The sequence below is a fragment of the Chelonia mydas genome, chromosome 2, assembly GCF_015237465.2.
Source record: "Chelonia mydas isolate rCheMyd1 chromosome 2, rCheMyd1.pri.v2, whole genome shotgun sequence".
In the NCBI taxonomy this organism is placed as follows: Eukaryota; Metazoa; Chordata; order Testudines; family Cheloniidae; genus Chelonia; species Chelonia mydas.
In genome coordinates, this window is record NC_057850.1 from 85,094,776 (window position 1) to 85,109,653 (window position 14,878).

General features: G+C 40.9%; 1 protein-coding gene and 1 pseudogene across 1 annotated transcript in view; one reads left to right on the forward strand and one right to left on the reverse strand.

Moving 5' to 3' along the window:
- Positions 1 to 14,878, reverse strand: part of LAMA1 (laminin subunit alpha 1) — a 163,393-nt gene that overhangs the window by 58,039 nt on the left and 90,476 nt on the right. The window contains exons 21-28 of the mRNA XM_007062321.3: positions 13,916 to 14,096; positions 12,098 to 12,234; positions 8,085 to 8,321; positions 4,064 to 4,207; positions 3,499 to 3,678; positions 2,733 to 2,918; positions 1,925 to 2,052; positions 11 to 131 (exon numbers count right to left, since the gene is read on the reverse strand). Of these exons, the coding sequence (XP_007062383.3) occupies positions 11 to 131; positions 1,925 to 2,052; positions 2,733 to 2,918; positions 3,499 to 3,678; positions 4,064 to 4,207; positions 8,085 to 8,321; positions 12,098 to 12,234; positions 13,916 to 14,096 (1,314 nt within the window). The remainder of the gene's footprint in view (positions 1 to 10; positions 132 to 1,924; positions 2,053 to 2,732; positions 2,919 to 3,498; positions 3,679 to 4,063; positions 4,208 to 8,084; positions 8,322 to 12,097; positions 12,235 to 13,915; positions 14,097 to 14,878) is intronic.
- LOC114020096 lies at positions 6,379 to 6,508 on the forward strand (annotated as a pseudogene).

A 14,878-nucleotide genomic window follows, 5' to 3' on the forward strand; every position in this document is an offset into this window, starting at 1 on the left:
AGCTGCATACCTGACATGAGAGTCCAGCATAGCCAGTAGGACACTCACATTGCTCTATGAGATGTGCTGTTTCTCTGCCCAAATGCGTCTCCTCAGCCTTCACTGCAATTTCCATTGAGATATTTGCAATTCTACAGGAAATGTTTAGATGAAGAGTAAGAGAACATGAATATATTAGTGAATAAAGCTGAACCCTAGCTATAAGGTTCAGATCCAAACTTTTGTAAAGTTCAAGGGTGTTTGGAGCAGATATTTTGGTTCGGCACGTCAAAGCCACAGAGTTTTGATGCAGAGATAAACTTTTTTCAAAATTCAGGAATGTACTGATGTGGGGGTTTGGTTAGGGCCCATCTCTGTTAAGTATGCTCTTATTTCCTAGCAGACAAATGCATGTGGTAAAATATCATCTCTCTATCGTTTTTAGTTCAAAGTGAATGCAAAGGGGGGGTAAAATGCTATCATTCTGATTTGGACATGTTTTACACTGGTAGTGGGGCAGCGTACAATCAGGCCCAGCGTTTTCACATTCAATAAAACTCATGTTTTATTTTCTCGTGGAAGGGCTTGTTTTTCATTTGAAAATTAAAAGTATAGAAATGCGTCAGTACTGCAGTGAGTCAGTCAATAACCGTAAGAGTAAGATGGGAGACAGTTCATTTAGGATAGGGATGGGCAAACTTTTTGGGCCAAGGGCCACATCTGGGTGGGGAAATTGTATGCAGAGCCAGGGCAGGGGGTTGGGGTGCGGGAGGGAGTGCGGGGTGTGGGAGGGGGTGCGGTGTGCAGGAACAGGTTCAGGGCAAGGGACTGGGGCAGAGGAGGGATGCGGGGTGTATGAGGGGGCTCAGGGCAGGGGGTTGGGGTGCAGGAGGAGGCTCAGGGCAGGGGGTTGGGGTGCAGGAAGGGTGCAGGGTGCGACAGGGGGCTCAGGGCAGAGAGTTGGGGTGCATGGGGGTGCAAGGTGCAGCAGGGGGCTCAGGGCAGGGAGTTGGGGGGCAGGGTGCAGGAGGGGTTCGGGCTCCAGCCCGGCGCCACTTACCTAAAGCGGCTCCGGGATGGCAGTGGCGTGCACCGGGGCCAGGGCAGGCTCCCTGCATGCCTGCCCTGGTCCCACACTGCGCCGCTCTGGGAAGTGGCCGGAACCACGTCCCTTCGTGACTCCTGGGGGAGGGGGGGCACAGGGCTCCATGCACTGTCCTTGCCACGGTTCCCCATTTCCAGCCAATGGGAGCTGCGGGGGGCAGTTCCTGGAGGCAAGGGCAACGCACGGAGCCCTCTGGCCTCCCCCCTCACACAAATCCGGGGCCCCAGGGATGTGCTGCCGGCCGCTTCTGAGCATGGCACGGGGCCTGCGGCACCACAGGGGGCAATCCCGCGGGCCGGATCCAAAGCCCTGATGGGCCGGATCCGGCCCACGGGCTGTAGTTTGCTCACCCCTGATTTAGGAGATATATAAGTGCCTCTGCTGTCCAAGTAGACAAGTCATTGTGCTTCTTTATGAGCTTTCGTACTAATACAAGCAACAGTGACACTTAGCACTTCACAGAAAATGAAGGAATGTAGAAGAGATCCTGCTTCTATTCAAGGCAATAGGTGCTTATGCTTTATGTTAAAGCTTTAACTTTTTGAATCTCATTGTCTACTGTTATTGAATAATTAATGTCTGACCACCACCACCCACAGTCTGACCCCACCATAATTTCCCACAAACTAGTAAAATTGTAATCAATGACATTTTAAAAAGTGTTTTAAACCCATCAGTTTACACAACTGTGAAAATTTTAATTTGATAAAAAGTGTAAAATTATACATCGATGTTCTCCATAGAAATTATAAAAAATAAAAATTGAAATCTGCCAAGCCTAGTTAGGACTGTTCCTAGGTTAAGCTAAAATTAATACAACCGGTTCAGAGGATGCTTTACCTGCTTTGCTGTAATCCTTGGCCATATGATGCCTTGATAAGGATATACTCAACGTTGCTAAGCACTGACATGAAGTCAGAACGTGTGACAGATTGGTCAGACACAGAGTTAAAGTATTTCCACACATGCTAGGAGGAAGAGAATTCATTTACATTAATTAAATCAGAAATATTCGTGGCCACATACTTGTTTAAAGGCAACAATCTCTCCCCTGCATCTCTCCACCCTTTGAGAAATACAGTCATTAATCGCGGTGATCTGGTCAAAGGAAGCTGAGTACATCTCATTCTAGAACACATCTGCAGCAAGAGATTGCCAGAGAGCAATATGAGGTGTTCCTTTCCTCCCTTTGGACTTGGCATACTGGTCCCAACACATTCCTAGTCCCTGCCAGGCTATGAGTCAAACCCAAATGTTGATAACCTTTCTGACAGAGCAACACAATAACACTAAACTGCCACACTGGCCCAGGAAAACAACATTCAAGGGCATTTCATTTGCTAATGCAGATCTCAATCTAATTTTCAAAAGCTTCCCATAATCAGCATTTTCAAAGCATTAAATAAACAAGTGAAGAAACTAACTTTCAGTTTAATTCCCCATTTATTTTCATGAAGTGACATTAGTCAGCCATTTTTCTCTTAATGTGCATTTTAATTCAAGGGCTTTATTCACTGTTTCATTTTAAGTCAGATATTCGTTTATCAAAACACCCACATAAATATTTTTTTCTGGAAAAGGCCATCTTTATTCACGTATATAATCACCCCTATATCACGCCATCTTTGTTCAAATTGTTTTAGCTCACCTCCTTCATTTCTACTTCCTCCTCACTTCTTACTCCATTTTGTGGGGCAGAGATATCCACATAGATGACCAATTTACTGGTGCGACCCCCCTTTATCAGAATCTGTGGTTCAAAGTTTGACGTGCCAAAGCCATCCAAAGCATAAAAGGCAACAATATACTTCAGTTTTCCTCCATAGGCCATGAGCTGTTTGGATGATACATTACTGAATTTATTCTCTCTAAGGATACTGGTTGAAAATAGATCACTGCCATCAGAAGACTTAAATCTGTCAGTTCTTTGAAGAACTTGCTATAAAACCTATAAACTTAAACTCAGAAAATCCTGCAACAAAATTAAATACACATTTCTAAAAAGTAGTCATATGTGTCTTTGTTAGGCTTCTGCTGTTTCAAGGTGTGCCACAAAATTTCATTTAATTCCTCAGTTTTAAAAGTTTATAGAATCTATTTTCTGTATAAAATGTCATGGTTGAAGTCTCTTTCAGGTTATTTATCAGCAACATTTCTTCCCCATACTAACCCTGAAAAATACCACAGTGATAAAGTATTGATGCCCCCAGACTTAAGAGACAAGTAAAACCCCATGGGAAGATGTACAGTATGAATTGGTAGTTATATATGCTACAACTCTGGCAACTTTAAATTCAGAATGTTTCAACTCTTTAATTGCAATAGTTGATTTAATTCAGAAACATGTGCAATCAGGATAAGACACCATTATGATAAAATGACACTTACTCGTGTTCTTAGCTGAAATATCTCACCTGGTCTCCCTGGAACTGGTCTGGTAACCTCCAATAAAATGGCTCAGTTTTCAAGTGTTCTCTGACAGTTGTGGCATCCAGTAAAACATCAGAAAACTGAGAAAACACACCCTCAACTGTTCCAGTGAGGTTACTTTGAGAAACCACATGCAGAATGGACTGATCTGGAGTCAAGGTTACCTGCAACACCAGGAACAATAGAAGCACCCCACAATATTATTTCATCTAAATTTAATGTACTATAAACAGTTTCAGCTTATGTGAGATTTTTAAAACTCTGTTTAGGAGGAATAAAAATACTATAGCCATGTTACAAAAATGGAGACACAATCTTTATAATTATCTTTTAAATTTTTGCAGCAGTGTAATATGTGCTTTTAGAAATAGGAATACCAATGCTTAGCTTTCTTAACTTAACTTTTTCTTCTTCCATACCCTCCCCACACCTTTTACATACATGAGAGAGTGAACCAAATTCAGCTCAGAATGACAGAACTATGCAATTTCATTCAAGTCACTGTGGTGGCAGAAAATTGGACCCAAAAGTTTAAATTGCTTTACTTACCGGAATTCTCACATGGTCTTCTAATTCTGAGCAAAACTCTGACAGCCCAAAACAGAAACATGGAGTGCATCCTAAAGGGTTGCTAGCACGGAGAGCAAAGGTTCCAGTCTTGCATTCACTGCAGTGAAACCCAAATACATTTTCCTGGAGAAAAAATACATATGTTTACATTTTATTGCTCTGCAAGTTGAATGAAAGATGATCTTTTAAGAAAGGCAATGCTTCCCTGCTATACAAATGGTGTAGCAACGAGTTTATAGCAGGTATTGTGACTGTTCAGTGTTACTTGACAGTAGCAGTTGTGCAGTAGATGCAATTTTTCCATTGCTATACATTACTGACATTTTTTTAAACACAGCTAATTTATTTTCAAGCAAAAATAAAACATTGGAATATTCTAGTAAAAATTAGCAGCCACAAATTTAGAAAAAGATGGAAAAAACTGACTCTCCGTTAATTTTTTGTTTTTAATAAATGGGATGACTCACAGAGAAGAGTATTGCTCAGCGTGAGTTAGGATGGCAGAATCTGACCCTGGATGTGCTTCTGTGAAATGAGCTAGTGGGGTCAATCTGATTCCTAATGGATAGAGTTCACTTTAAAAATAAAAACCAACACAACTACAGCTGGCACTGATCAGCCTCCTTCACAGCAGCCTTAAGAGAGAGGCCTTCTACCCATTTCTACAACTCTTTCGAGTGTAGCCACTTTCACTTATATGGAGAAAAACTTTTTTCTATCTTTACTGACTTTTAGATGTAGATGTTCACCTCTTAGGCATATTTATATCCCTAATTCTACTGGCACAGGCACATCTTTAACATTTTGGGGATACAGGGTGATATCACAGATCTCACTAATATCTATGTACAGGTGAGTCTCATCATACGCGCATTTAACTTACGTGAATTCAACTATATGCGCTCGTGGGGGGATCAATCTAAGTTATGCAACTTCAGCTAGGTGAACAACAAAGCTGAAGTCGACGTACAGTACCTAAGATCTACTCAGCGCGGTGTCTTCACTACAGTGAGTTAACTGCTGCCGCTCCCCCGTCGACTCTGCCTGCGCCTCTCACGGCGGTGGAGTACAGGAGTAGACGGGAGAGCACTTGGAGGTCGATTTATTGCGTCTAGACTAGAAGCGATAAATCGATCCCCGCTGGATCGATCGCTGCCCGCCGATCCAGCAGGTAGTGTAGACAGCCTCTACGCGCTGTTCAAACCTCCCACTGAAGAGGGACAGCCTTGTGATGAGAAGGAATTCAAAGCCAGCCAAGGTTGGCTTAACAGTTTTAGGAACCGCTTCAATCTCAAAAACGTGCAGACTACTGGTGAAGCTGCATCTGACAATGAAGAGGCAGCAAAAGCCTATCCCGAAAAATTAAAGAAAATCATAGAAGAAAAGGGCTATCTTCCAGAACAAGTTTTTAATGCTGACAAGACTGGGCTCTTCTGGAAAAAAATGCCCAAAATGCCCAACCACACTTACACTTCAAAATCAGAAAGACAAGTCCCTGGCTTCAAAGCAGCTAAAGACCGTGTGACTGTGTTGTTTTGTGGCAATGCAGCTGGGCATTTAATAAAGCCGCGCTTGCTCTACAGGGCTGCAAAGCCCCGTGCCCTAAAAGGCAAGAACAAAAATCTCCTGCCTGTGTTCTGGCAATCAAATAAAAAGGCTTGGGTGACGGCAGCATTATTTCTAGATTGGTTCCACAAGTGTTTCACTCCGGAGGTCAAGAGGTACCTCGAAGAGAAAGGACTTGACTTTAAAGTGTTGCTGATTGTAGACAATGCTTCTGGCCATGCTGCGGCACTCCGGTTTGCGATTTAAAGGATTTTCAAGGGTAATTTTGACTATACGCAATTTTCGCCTTACACGCTGACTTTAGAACCTAACCCCCACGTAAGATGCGACTCCACTGTATTTAAATGTATCTTTTAAGGAGTGCATTTGGTTGCAATGGAGAAAGCTTAAAGTTTTACATTTGGCTAGTAGCTTTACATCATATGAAAGGATTTGGGTTTACATTAGTCAGTTTCTCCCAATCTTTATAAAGCTTTTTTGATCTATTTCTGAGGGGAAAAGCTTTTATGGTAATAAAACAGGTCTAGTAGTCAGAATCTTTGTTGTAGTCCCATCTCCAATAAAAACTTCCTGTGTACAAGTAATATAATGTTTCTGTGCTTCAATTTTTCCATCTGTACAAGGAGGATAATACTACTTAAGACACCTATCTCACAGGTATTTTGTGATGCTTAACTAATTCATTTTTTTACATGCTTTGATATCCTTGGATGGAAGGAAGTTGTAGAATTGCAAAGTCATAATAGAGGACTATATATTAAATGGATTTTTGGAACAAGGATATGGAATAGGAGCTTCCTCCATCCATTCCACTCATCGACCTGGTATTGCAGTACCTCCAGGAATGGTGCATCTTCCCTCGGGGGAGACTATTGTGGTTAAAAAATAGAATCAGTTGAATTCATTACACCAATACTGACTTGCACTCTAAATATATTCTATGGGTGGCATACCCGAGATCACGTATTCAGTGACACTTTAAAAACTCCCGCACCCCAATCTGGTCTATGCTGGTTATGTACTATGTATGTATCTTGTGAACCTTGTAACCGATACTTGTAATCTCTCATAACCCAAGCCTGACCCCAGATGTATAATACCTTCCTTCTTAACTTGTGTAAACTTTGATTTTAAACATTAGTTTTAATAACAGTTTTTATTTTATTAGACTAATTTGTTAATCAAAATAAGTTATTTTTGATTCAGGCTTGTATGTATAAATGCTTTCAATGCAATAGCTATCTCTACAAAGTGGGTGAAGCAATAATTATCTGCCAAAATGGAGAATGGAGGGGGAGATGTACTTGTATATTACTAAACAATCACCTTCATCAGAAATTGTTCTCCCAACTATATCCATTCAGATGATGCATTCTGAAGGTTTCATACCAATAGCACAAACTCCCTAGAGTGTCTTGGAATGAGACCACGTATTTTTCTCTGGCCTTGGGTTGAAACGCTATCTCTGCACTACTAATGAGGTTAGAACAATTTTTCTGTACTGAATTGGTTCTCTCTTGTGTAATACACCTCCCAGAGATGCTCTGACAAAATATGGAATAAAAAATTATTTTCAGTTATTGGGTAAAAATTGTTATTATTTATACTATTGATGAGGCAAAAATCACACAGGAAATAAAACATTAAATAAAAATGGAATACAAGGAACTTGCATAATTAAAACTTTTTGATGTGCTATTCTTGCTATTGAAAAGCTCATTACATAGATAACAGGTGAAATCCTGGTCCCCATTGAAGTCAGTGGCAAAACTATTATAAGCTTAATAAGACCTACAAACAACCATTCTCAGAACTCATAGCCAGCCTTTTGTCTTATGATAATGGGCTTTTGTACCCATTATGAAATAGAGAGGAGCCTGTTAATGAAATATGAAAATAAAACAAATGTACCATCGTTCATTTCTGATCTGCAATACTAGCTGATGTCCCAGAGGGCACTGTGCACCATAAAAAAGATTGTCACAGAAATCTTCTTGACCCACATTGTAAAATTTATTTTTAGAACACATGGATTTGCCATTCACCCAGTTGCAATAAATAAAGAGCACAAACCTGTGTTGTGTATGTGAATTCAGTACTGCAATTTTACTGCAGTTGTGAAATATTCAAAATCCTATGCAAGACTATAAAGAATCCAGTCATTGTTCTGTCGCAATGTACTGTGGGAGTTTTTAAGCTTATCAAGGATTCCGCATTCCACCTAGCTAGAATCTACCTTTTATGGGTGACCATACATATGGACCTGATCCTGGATTCCTAATACAGAAAAATCCCCATTGATTTCTTTGAGAGGTTTGCCTATGCAAAGGACTGCAGGATCATGTCTAATAAGCTAAAAATAAAGTTATAGGGCAATTTAAAACAATGGAACAAACAAAAGACAGCAATCTCTCACTCCTGTTGAATATTATACCTTGCAGGCACAAATGCCAGTTTCTTCTTCACAACTACAGACTCCTTGACTCTCATCACATTTGTCTGCTTTGGTGCCACTCAAGTCACAGTCACAGGAAACACAATCTGGATAGTCCCTATAGCCTAAGGCACACTTAGAACAATCTTCTCCTCCAAATTCATCTTTACATTGGCATTGACCTGTCTGTAAGTCACACTGGAGACTGGCTGAACCGACATCACTGCAGTCACAGGCCTAAAAAGAAAAATAAGAAAGAATTTTAAGTTCTCATAGCTCATGTACTGTAGATATTTAGAAGCAACTTTGTTATAACAAACTGCATGGTCAGTTTACAGTGGCAAATATAAAGAATGCAACATTTGCCAACAGTTATTACACAATGATATCTGATATAAAGCAAGGGTTCCTAAATGGGGAGCAGTGAAAAGAAAAAACCTGATATTTCTAATAATGTATGGTAAATATTGAGAAAAGTTGTGTTTAAATACAACCACTTTAAGTTTTTTAAATACAGGCACCAATTTGCATTTACTTCAACCTCTACCTGTATGGCAAAAGTATAAGAAAAGGAAGCTAAGGTATAAATCACTACACTGTAGGAAGGAGAAACACACTGTATTCTTATAACTTGACTATGCTTTTACTCAATCCTCGACCCCTCTTCTGGCTGTTTAGTGCCGCTAAGCACTGCGGAAAGCTGCCCCGAAGGGGCAAATGAAGATTTCCCCCTAATATAGGGGATTCCTGGGGTAGGACAAAGCCAGCGCTGGCTGGATGGCATTCACTCCCTCATTCCACCTCAGGGGTGCGTTGGAGTTTGCCTGAGGTTGGAAGGGACCAGGAGGAGTGAATGGCATTGCACCAGATCCTGGCCTGCAGCAGTGACTACCTGCAGCTGATGTAATTTAGCTTGCACTAAATTATACCAGGGGCCATTTTAGGCCCAGGCTGGCCTACAATGGGGAGCAGAAAGGTGGTTTACAGCTTAGCTGTGCCATGTGTAAACTCACTGCTACTGAGGATTGAGCCCAGAGTGTATTGCTTGGTGCCAGGACTAAAGTAATTTATAAAATGGAAGAAAGAGAAATGCAAAGGAGTGCATAATTTCTGTGACGGTTCTATGAAAAGGCAACATTGCATTTTTGTAGCCTGGGAAGTCAGTCAGAAAACTTCTAGGGTTTGCTATGTGTTCAACTGTACCAATAAGGCACTGGCCCATTTGGCGGGGTGTGAAGTCACACCGCTCGACGGGGAGACCCAGGAGGGTCTGTGCCTCCCAACTCCTCCTGTGGCTCAGCAAACACACACAGAGGTGAGGCACAATCCTGCACCAAATATTCAGAATATTAGCTGACGATGTAGAGATTTAAAACTTGGTTGCCAAACAAGCAAGCAAGAACTGGTTATAAATCAATGAGATTGCAGGCTTTATTGAGAGATTACAAAAGAAAAGGAGTACTTGTGGCACCTTAGAGACTAACAAATTTATTTGAGCATAAGCTTTCGTGAGCTACAGCTCACTTCATCGGATGCATTCAGTGGAAAATACAGTGGGGAGATTTATATACACAAAGAACATGAAACAATGGGTGTTACCATACACACTAATGAGAGTGATCACTTAAGGTGAACTATTACCAGCAGGAGATTCGGGGGGAAGAGGGGGGGCGGGCAGAGGGGAAACTGAGGGCCCCTCAGACAGAGACAAACACCTACAAGATCTCTATCAAGCATTCTTACAATTACAATACCCACCTGCTGAAGTGAAGAAACAGATTGATAGAGCCAGAAGAGTACCCAGAAGTCACCTCCTACAGGACAGGCCCAACAAAGAAAATAACAGAACACCACTAGCCATTACCTTCAGCCCCCAACTAAAACCTCTCCAACGCATCATCAAGGATCTACAACCTATCCTGAAGGACGACCCATCACTCTCACAGATCTTGGGAGACAGGCCAGTCCTTGCTTACAGACAGCCCCCCAACCTGAAGGAAATACTCACCAGCAACCACAAACCACACAACAGAACCACTAACCCAGGAACCTATTCTTGCAACAAAGCCCGTTGCCAACTGTGTCCACATATCTATTCAGGGGACACCATCATAGGGCCTAATCACATCAGCCACACTATCAGAGGCTCGTTCACCTGCGCATCTACCAATGTGATATATGCCATCATGTGCCAGCAATGCCCCTCTGCCATGTACATTGGTCAAACTGGACAGTCTCTATGTAAAAGAATAAATGGACACAAATCAGACGTCAAGAATTATAACATTCAAAAACCAGTCAGAGAACACTTCAATCTCTTTGGTCACTCGATTACAGACCTAAAAGTGGCAATTCTTCAACAAAAAAACTTCAAAACCAGACTCCAACAAGAGACTGCTGAATTGGAATTAATTTGCAAACTGGATATAATTAATGTAAGCTTGAATAGAGACTGGGAGTGGATGGGTCATTACACAAAGTAAAACTATTTCCCCTTGTTTATTCCCCACCCCGCCCCACCCACTGTTCCTCAGACATTCTTGTCAGACATTCTTGTCAACTGGGAATGGCCCACCTTGATTATCACTACAAAAGGTCTCCCCCCCTCACCAGTAATAGCTCACCTTAAGTGATCACTCTCGTTACAGTGTGTATGGTAACACCCATTGTTTCATGTTCTCTATGTATATAAATCTCCCCACTGTATTTTCCACTGAATGCATCTGATGAAGTGAGCTGTAGCTCACGAAAGCTTACGCTCAAATAAATTTGTGTCTCTAAGGTGCCACAAGTACTCCTTTTCTTTTTGCAGATACAGACTAACACGGCTGCTACTCTGAAACCTGAAAGATTACAGTAATTTGTTACAATCCTGATTTTTAAAAAATTAAAATTAAATAAATGCAACAATTGGACTGACTGCTGTACTGTCCATAAATTCTATGAAGTACTAAATTCTGGCAGTACTTTTCAGATTTATTGTCCTTGCAATTCACCCACAAGAATCACCACTGAAGTCAACTAGTACAAAATTATGGGACTGTGTTTATTGAAATCCCAGACATGTAATGATTACATTAAAGCTTGGCCCAGTGCCTTTTCCGAGGGGTGGAGGGAATTAACTGGTTGAGGTTAATTGCCTAAAAATGAATACTCTCCCAGTTGGTTACTGCTCCACGGGAACTGCCCTGAGCTGGCATTCGCACTGCTTCATTATAAACTTTTAGCTTACATTATTGGTCCGTTGAGAAGAGGTCCTTCCTGGAGCAATAAAAAGACTAAAATCTTCTGAGCTCAACATTCCATGCTGTGCCATTCAAGCTAATCATCACCATAGCACTTGGAATGAGTTACTTCTCCATGCATGAAACAGGAATCATCCCATAACATTGATTTAAATAGAATGTTAATCTAATTTTATGATGGCAGTAATGACATGTTAGTCAGTCTGCACTGGTCACTGGACTAAATCGGCAACAGAGACCTCTAAGCAAATTATTAATGCTTAAATAATTCGTTAACAGACAATAATATTTATATAATGACCTGAGTGTGAAACACACAACATACATTAGCTATTTTAAAAATGAATGAAGTCAGACGTACTAGATTTGATTGTTCTTAGAAGCACAATATCATGTCTATTCTATAGCACAGTAACCAGATTTCCTACTGACAGTAACTATTGTAGATTCCAAAGCTACGGCACCATTGGCTAGAGACAAAAAGCACACGGCAAACTTTTAATAGGGCCTGTGCTGTAGTCCAAAGCACACACTCTGACCAAGATTTTCAAAGATGGATGCCTAAGCTTAGGGTTCTAAATCCATATGTAGGTGCCTATTTACCGATTTAAATTGTTGAGTGCCCAGCAGTTTCCACTCAAATCAGGCAACCAGGAATGAGGCATTCAAAACTTGAGGCCACTTCTGACCAACTTACTTACTGGTAAATCCCTTACTACAATGTGAATTTCTTAAAATAATTGCAGGATTTTAGGAAGCATACAATACCATACAGCCATGTTTAGGATCAAGACCCCAGTAATTGTCCTCGCAGAGTTCACATTTTGGTCCTTGCGTGTGAGGGGGACAGATGCACTGGCCAGAATCCTCCTTACAGTTGTTCTGAGTATGACCACAATCACAAGCTGCAAGAGAAATAGGCCCAAATGATTAGTTTTGCCATTCATTGGGCTCCTCTCACCACAGCTGGGCAACAAGGTGAGTTCCAGCTGCTGTGACTATAGTTATACTCTGCTTGATGCACATGAATAATACTATTCATAGGACTGTTGACAGCAGAATAGACTCCATAGCCTTTACTTTTTCAACTCTTTTCCTTCATCTGCTTAAGCGCTCAGATACAATGATGAACCCTATAGAATTTCCTATGAATAAATTTTTAAATAATGGGCCAGATTCTCTTCTGTATCAGAGTTCTGCTTGGTGCAGGGAAGGGGAAGAGGGGGTGGAGAGGAAGCATCAGTGAGCCAGTTAGACTGTGGGCAGGTCTGCACCAGTCCTAGGGGCTGTTCTGACTCACATCATGGGCATATGGTCCCTAAAGGACTATATGCTAGTAGACGATTGGTAGAATGGAGTGGTGTGGAACAACTCCCCACGCCCAACGCAACCCCTTGATCTCCAATGCAGAGCAGCTGGCACTGCCAGCTGTACACCAGTGCAGTGTTCCACTCCACTCAGAGAATTCTCCAGTGGCCTGCTGTTGCTAGATTCTGATCTGTGTGGTGTAAAAGGCAGGAATGGAAATCAGAATGTGGCCCAGTAAATCTGCGCTAGGTTATTCAAATATTACAGTGATAGGCATCAACAGAAGAACCTGGACTGACAGATAGAAAATTGTAGATTATCAGGAGGTAGGGTAATGTTTGAAAACATACTATAAAAATTGGAAGGACTGTTAAACATGCATAATTTAAGGGACTATAATAATGGGATTTTTTTTTTAGAAAAAATTAGTATCAGGATAGGTTACTTGCATACATTAACTATCCTAAATATTATGAAAAATGTAAATTCAAACTACAAAAAATACAGAGTTTAAGAGATCCATTTGAATGTTTGTGGGTCTTTTTAATATACAAAGATTTAAGTCTGGAATTTTCAAAGAGAGTTAGGTCCCTTTGAAAATTCCAGCTTTAATTCCTAAAATATATACAGCTACACAATCTCCTCACATTACATATGGTGCTATTTTCAGTCAGATACAAGGAGACTTTCCTTTGGTTATGGTGTGTATGAAACTGTCTAGCATACTGGTCTGCAATAGGATTTGTTTACTTTTGGATTAACATTTTATCATCATACTATGGCTAAAAGTTGTTTTACAACCAGGTGGTGATATTGGAAATATAATGAGTGATGTAGCCTCTCAAGTTGTGTAACACATGAAATGCAGAAAAAAATTAGGGAAGAGAAGAAGTGCAAACAACTATATAACATTATTCACTTTTAGCGTTTATATTTTGGGGGCAAAGAGGGAAAAGGGGATTGTTGCTTTCTGTTTTCTCTGGAGGAGTGGAGACATTTTGGCAAGAGATTGCCGAATAGTTTAAAACTGTACATTTCTCTAGCAATTTTTTTTATTATTATTATTTCTTGATATTTAAAAGTCATCTCTTCTTACAAAGACTCCAAAAAGGTTTTTTTAAAAATCTGTTTAGCAGAAGTATGAGGGGACCATTCCATTGTCAAGGATTTGTGAATATTTCTTAAACTGACCTTTCCTGAAGTGTAACATAAAATACTGTGTTGAAAGAAATCCTCAAAGTGAAACAAACTCTGAGGAGAACACAGATTACTGCTTACGTGTACAGCCACCATCCTGGAATGCATAAAAGCCATGAGCACAGTGATCACACTTCTCCCCAGCCACTCCTGGTACACAGTGACACTGTCCTTCATCATTACAATCCTCGGAGACTGAGCCATATTGACTGCAGTTGCAGGGAAGGCAGCCAAGTCCAGTATTCAAGCCATAATAACCATTCTGTTGGACAGGAAGGAAACCACATTTCAGCTAAATTTCCAAACAAACTGAAAATGCAAAAGTATTCTCTCCCTTTGATCACTTCATATTATCCACTCCTGCCGCTTGACCTGCATGAACGTTTGCAGGCTTTGTTTGGCTGCGGGAGGGGGTAGAAGAATCCCCAACATTACCCATTTACTGTTCCTCTATACGTAGGAATGTTCAATGATCCCATGTCCTTCAGAAGACCCAGAGGAGGGAAAGATTCTTTACCTTAGAGGACACAAGGCCTAACATAGCATGCTCAGGGCCAGAAATGCTCTAATATCTTCTAACCTCATCTGTTAAAGAGATATTCCCAAGGTTTTTCAGTGTACAGTTTTGAATTTTTTTTTTTTTTCATTTAAACACTTCCCTGAAGTGGTGAAAGTCCAGTCATAGCACAATTTTGTTAATGCATCAGGACTATACAGTGAAATGGCCCACTCCCAGTTCACTGTCCAAGCTGTAAAAATGCAAACAGTGAATAAACAACATAAAAGGTGACAAGTAAATTAAGATTAAAGTTCTCTCATTAGGTAGGGCTCTCTTAGGTGGAATGCCACAGGATTCTTTGCTGTCACCACTCTTATTCAGTGGGTATGTGAGGCTGTTAGGAGACTTAATAAGAAGAAATGGGCTGAAGTGTTTTTAGTATGTTGACAATGCTCAACTTTATATCTCCATGTCATCCAGCCTAGAGAATGCAGACATCTCTTCCAGCATCACAGCATGAATGAGAGCTAGTTGGCTGAGACAAG